Source organism: Mytilus edulis, chromosome 11 (genome assembly GCF_963676685.1).
Source record: "Mytilus edulis chromosome 11, xbMytEdul2.2, whole genome shotgun sequence".
Taxonomy (NCBI): domain Eukaryota; kingdom Metazoa; phylum Mollusca; class Bivalvia; order Mytilida; family Mytilidae; genus Mytilus; species Mytilus edulis.
In genome coordinates this window covers 70889392-70895791 of record NC_092354.1, presented here as the reverse complement: position 1 = coordinate 70895791, position 6400 = coordinate 70889392, and the positions used below count along the sequence as shown (strand labels likewise).

Here is a 6400-nt window from a genome sequence, read left to right as displayed (position 1 = left end):
ATTCCTCAGTATTTATTTACAGTGAGCATTGGAGAAGGTGAGTAGAGGGCGTATACACAAACTTAGATTGGATAATATAATTATAATCCTGGTATCTTTGATAACTATTTTCATAAAATCATCGAGCTAAATGTTTATCTCTCCTGGCTCGCCGAACGATACCGTATTGACAATGAAAACCCATGGTTTACTTGAACCCTCGATACGCCCTGTGAGCAACTGCATCACAACATTTGACAATATTTCATCTGAATGATGTGTAATGACTAGTGCTAGTGAATATATTTTAAAGTTTAAACATTATTTCTTGAACCTCTGCAATTGTGTGTATTATCTATATCATCCAACTAATCGAAATTTAATAGAAAAGTTGTAGTAACAACTAGTTCAACCACGCCGCATAGCAATTCACTTGTCCAAAGTCACAGCTTTACTAGGGTTGTTAACTTCAAATCATGATACTCAGTATGTAATGCAATCTTTATTCCTCAATTTATCTATTCACATGTTTCCAAGATTGAAAAGGACGTTTCATTAATTTGTTTTAACACTTGCGTTTGATAACGTTCATTTCTTTCTGTCTCAAATAAATATATTCAGTTCTTTTGTTATTTCGTTTCACAATGCAACATGAAATGACAATGTCATAATCTCAAACATCATTATGATATAACGAAATTGATTCTTTGATGCTTATTATTATGTATTGTCATCTATGACATCGTAGTGGGATTAGCAAAGTATTCTTGCATTTTTTTTCCACGGAATTATCTCAAATAATTCAGTTTTCCTAAGCGAGGAATATTCAAATCGAACAATCCATTTATCAAATGAAAAAATGAAAAACTGAACCACATCAAACGAATAAAAAAAACCTGTCATATTCCACAATTTGTATAGACATTTCATCATATAGAAAGTACTCGGGATAAAACATGGTTTTACAGCTAGCTAAACCTCTCACGTGTATGACAGTCGCCTATATAATTCAATCATGTTGACAGCAATGTGTGAGCACAGCAAAAATCGGGTTATAGCAGTCAACAATGTGTGCTACTCATTGTGTTATAGATTTACCTGAATTGTACTTGCCATAATTAAAACAACAGACGAAATCAGTGGAACAGGAACTACATTTACTCACACTATCGGAGCAACTCAGTTAAGATTTTTTGTAGGGCTCATTTTGGTCAATATTTAGTTTTCAGTGTAGCCATTTATGAATTGATGTTAGTCCTTATGTTGTAGTTCTTGGTGGGGGGGGGGGTGCGATTGTATTGCTCGTTTTGTTGAATTTTCAGTTTTTGATTGCTTTTTCTTTCACTTTTTTTCTGTCATTTGTCTTAAATAAACGTATGGTTTGATCTTATTATTGTTTTTAAATATTCAAATGATTTGACTGTGTTTTTATACATGTATTTGTCTGAATACCTTCGTCTTTGTATATACCATCCGTTAGAGTCACGATATATTTTTACTCTTCAACCTGTTAATGCAGTTTTAAGTTCAAAATTAAATTATAAATAAAAAAAATATACAAAATAAAATTGTGAATGGAAATGGGGAATGTGTCAAAGAGACAACAACCCGACCAAATAAAAAACAACAGCAGAGGGTCACCAACAAGTCTTCAATGTAGCGAGAAATTCCCGCACCCGGAGGCGTCCTTCAGCTGGCCCCTAAACAAATATATAAAAAGCATATATGCAATTTTAATATATATTTTGATAATTATTTGCAAAGCCATAAATATAAGGCATTAATTAGTACACACTGTTTTTTTTTTATTTAATTGAGAAACCTTGCACAAACCACACATGACTTGGTGCATTTGCCAAGCTTCGATACTTCCAAGTTCATGAAGACATTAATAAGTAATTGAATTAAACCATGGTACCAACATAACTGCTGCTACAGTGCTTTGATATCGTTTATCGCAATATCCCTTTTATTGTCTAATGTTTTTATTTAATAACGTAATTCTGTTTCATTTCAGGGACAATCAATGGGAATGTGTACAAATAAAAATATCTGACGTGTTGGGAAATCAACAACGAGTTATTCAATTGCAGAATACCAATACTAAACTATTAGAGGTTTAGTGTTTAAAGACTGGATTAGCTATCATACCCGTCAACTTTTTTTAATTACGTCATTTTCATCACTTCCATACATATACAACTAGCGGATATTTACATTTACTGACAATTGAAATATTATTTTATCCAATTTTAATGAATCGATGAATTTGTTTAGATAATAAAAGTTTCAAATCTATAACAGATTAAAATTGTCGGATATTGCGCACCGATTTTCTAGTAGGTTATTAATATTTTAAGCTTCTGTAGCTTCACAAACGGATATTGAAAGTATTTTTGTTATTTAAAAATCGAATAACAGGATTTTATGAGAACATTCTGATTTGTTTGAAAAGAAATAAATTAAAGCATTATTTCAAAAATATCTAAATCATAATCATTTCATACAATTAAAGACTCCAACTTAACGAGGTTCATTTTCGTCATTGTTTTCAGATAATATTGGAATTCAATAGATAGATTAGATAAAAAAATAAACGTTTCAAACATAATGGTGAGCAGAAGACTTGCGTAAAATGATGTAACGTCATAGCAGTGTGAACTATGGTTTTACGGTCCGCTTGATTGGTTCCAAATAAGACGTAATTGATTCAAAATGATTCGGAGTAAAAAAGAAGAAAATTTATTGCAACATGCACGTGGAAATGTGTTAGAGAATCATTCAGATGGAACGGTGTTACAGAATCATTTAAATGGAACGGAACAACAACAAAATGAAATAAATATCCAAATTGCTTACGACATGGCAGAAGAAGGAATTAATAATGAGGAATTATATGATACCGAAAAAACCAGTGAAGTAGCTTCACAGCCTGATTTAATACGGTCTCATACAGAGACCTTGTCTCTTGCTACGACACTCGACTCGACGATATACAATACACCGATGACGTCATGTAGCGCGTTTGATGTATATTTGACGGCAACGGAAGGCTCGTCATATTCACTTGGTGACCACATTGTAGAATTTGACGAAAAAACCGTGAGTGATTACAAGTTGTCAACGGAAAGTAAAGATAATACGGCTAATGAACGTAGAGCACAAATGCTTCGAAGTGAACCAGATTTAGTTCAAAGGGATCCACATTTATCTTCGAGGTGCGGTGGAAAAGGCGGAGAACGATTCGGAAATAGTGGGAAATTTTCACCGAAAAAATCAACAGACTTGTCTGTATCTTCTAAGGATGGAAAACATGAAATTAAAAAAGAAGAGAAACATGAAGTGAAAAATGAAAATTATGATATTAAAAAGTTGAAGCCAAATGGATTGTTAAAAGTGCACGTGCCCGATGATTCACTTAGTATGAAAAAGGGAATAATGGGAGGAACGAAGGCTATTTTGATCCAAAAGGTAAGTGAAACGTTTCTGTATATGTACACCATCTTATTTTGCAGTATTGGATTCTTATAATTGTACGAAAACCTACCTCCACAACCCCTGGTAGGTAGGTGACATAATTTGAATTTTCAAATTATTATTCATAAAGTTAATTTTGAAGTTTTCAGCTTCAGAGATGCTTATTAAAAATGACTTGATATCTACGTAGCTTCATAGAAAAAAACAATATGTTAGGGTTGGCTTAACATATACCGTAGCTAGAAAGTAAGGGCATAAACTTATGTGTTTGGCGTAATTATAGATATGCATCTATCCATCGTTCATCTTTTGCATGTATATAAACCAACAAGTACTACATAATGTGATATACAATATCTAAGATATATACCTTGATACAAGAACAATACATTGATTAATAGTTTAAAATCTAGCTAATAACATGTTAATTGTTTCTTATATAGCCCTTTATGCTTTTCAACAAAGATCGCTATCCATTGTAGCAGATAACCCTCATTATGACCTTTTTGTAATTTTTTAAATGGAAAGTATTGAAAGTGATTGTCAGACCTTTCCCGGGGAAACTGAACTGTGACAAATTTTATGCTACTGAAGAACTGCTTAGGTGACATAATCTATGGTATTATATACATGTAGTAATAATATGATTTAACATGAGTTAAATTGAAAAAAAAAACAATCGGTATGATTTAATGAACATTGATATTTGAATTTCGTATTTTCTGCCATTTGAGATTAAGCAGCCATTAATCTTTTAAAAGATTTATCTCTTTTTGTTAAAAAAAAAAGAGTTAAATAAAACTTTGATTTTAATTTCCTGCAAGTAACAATTTTACTGTCTTCCCCATAGAAAAATATCGATTTAATACGACGATGTATTACTTAACAAATGATGTACTGAAAACTGATGTCGTCAAATGAACGAAATTCCATCTCTAGATGTCAGAAAAATCACATAGTTGACATGTTGTTATTTTAAATTGCACTACATAACTCGCAATTATACGTTCTTTGTCGACTCTACGCTTGTCGAAAGTTCGTTAGCGTTCTCAGAAGTTGAACTTTTTGTATATAATAATGACACTCTTTGTTGATTCATGCTATTATCATTTCTTTAAGTTCAAAAATAGTTTCAAAATACAGTGTTGTTTTGTTTTTTAAATAAGTTTTTTTTTTTGTATTGCAATCTGAATGTTTGTTTTTTGTCACATCATAGTGTTCAATTAGAGGTGAAACAACTGTATCCTGGAATTGTACTGATCTGATGTTGAACCAAACGTAGAGGGTTTTCAAAGCAACATTTATGCTCTGTTATTTTTTGTTTTTAAATATATTTATATGTGTCCTAGATACAACTCTGGCTCTTTCCATTAACTAGCATTCAACTGTAATTGATTGTTCTAAATTCTACTGAAATGTGTTTGTTATACGCGTTTGTTTTCTCGTAAGAATTTCTGTGATATAATACAATTTACCCTGACTGTGTTGACTTGATTGTTTGTATAAATGAAGAAATGGTAAAATAAGAGTATCTTCAACGGTTTCGGAATTTACACATCTTCGGATTTCAAATGTTTTGGCTTTTAGCATTCCTGATGAAGATAAATCCAGAAAAGCGCTTCAGACGCATTGAAATTATTACACGTGATGTTTTCAATTTTTTATGTATATATCGCTTATGTCAGAAGACGAAAACAAAATTCCTCTGGTGGTCATTTAAGAAAATATGCTGGTCCACACTTTTCTATTGCTAAATACCAAAAAAATGTCAATCCTTTGCATCATTTTGATGGCCTTATCTTTCGGACCACACGCACCTTTTGATAACTCTTCAATGTGTTGTTGGGTGGTCGCTGTCATTTGGCCTGTAGATCATATGCATTGGAATGTTGCAGTACCGTAATTTTTTTTTAATATCTATATCTATTCATTACTTTACTAAATTAAGTCATCTTGACATGTTAATAGCGTAGCAGGTTTAATGTAATCAGATAGTTCCTAGGATCGATGATTGTATTAAGGTGAAAAATGTCACCAATTTAGACAGGATTAAAGTGACTTTACTGGTAGTGCCATTGACAAATGATGGTCTGGCTTCAGGGAAGTGTAAAAAGTTGCATTTTATAATCAAAATGAATTCATTACTAATGACTCAAAACAATAGGTTGATAGTACAGATTAAATTTGAGCAGTTGTGCTGTGAAAAAGTAGAAAGTCGGTATCATATGTTGTTCCTTTAAGGGAGCTACCATTTGATTTTTATGGGGGGGAGGCTAGGATGAAAAATTTTGTCCTGCCTTTTTTTTAGCAGTTATCTCTGTCCTGCCTTTTTATTTTTCACTCTGTTCTGTCCTGCCTTTTTTTTTTTAGTTTATCCTGACTTTTTTTTACTTAAATTGTCATCCTGACTTTTTTTTTTTTTGCAAGTGTCTCATCCTGCCATTTTTTTTACTTAAAACTCCTGTCCTGCCTATTTTTTTCAAATTTCATCCTAGCCCCCCCATAAAAATCAAATGGTAGCTCCCTAAGGTCGACATCTCAAGTTTTCAAATCTAGCTACCTTCACTACGTGTGAGTGTTTGTACTGTCAGACGTCATTTTAGACAATCAAAATCACACGCAGTTTTTATCGGGCACTGAATTTGTTTAAACAAATGAATATTTGTTCAATACATATTTAACTGTACAAAATAACATCATGAGTTTAAACAATCAAATGTAAATAACTAGATTGTTAGAACTGTTTGGTCCCTACACATATTTTTCCTATGCATTATACCAACATAGGTCATCTGCATAAACAATGTGTTGTCCGTTATTGCTGTCTTTGTTCAATCTCGTAGGTCGATGTGGTCTTTTACGGTGACCAAATAAGCTCGTATGTTGTTTTTTTTTTAATTTTAGTTCATGAATATGTTTTTTCGGGTTGAATGTGACGTCCATT

The 6400-nt window shown here is 32.2% G+C and overlaps 1 protein-coding gene across 1 annotated transcript in view; it reads left to right on the top strand.

Moving 5' to 3' along the window:
• Nucleotides 1–2010: 2010 nt before the first annotated feature.
• LOC139496181 (voltage-gated inwardly rectifying potassium channel KCNH7-like) overlaps nt 2011–6400 on the top strand; it is a 151936-nt gene continuing 147546 nt past the window's right edge. Inside the window, exon 1 of the mRNA XM_071284649.1 lies at nt 2011–3450. Coding sequence (XP_071140750.1) covers nt 2695–3450 — 756 coding nt within the window. The 5' untranslated portion in view covers nt 2011–2694. The remainder of the gene's footprint in view (nt 3451–6400) is intronic.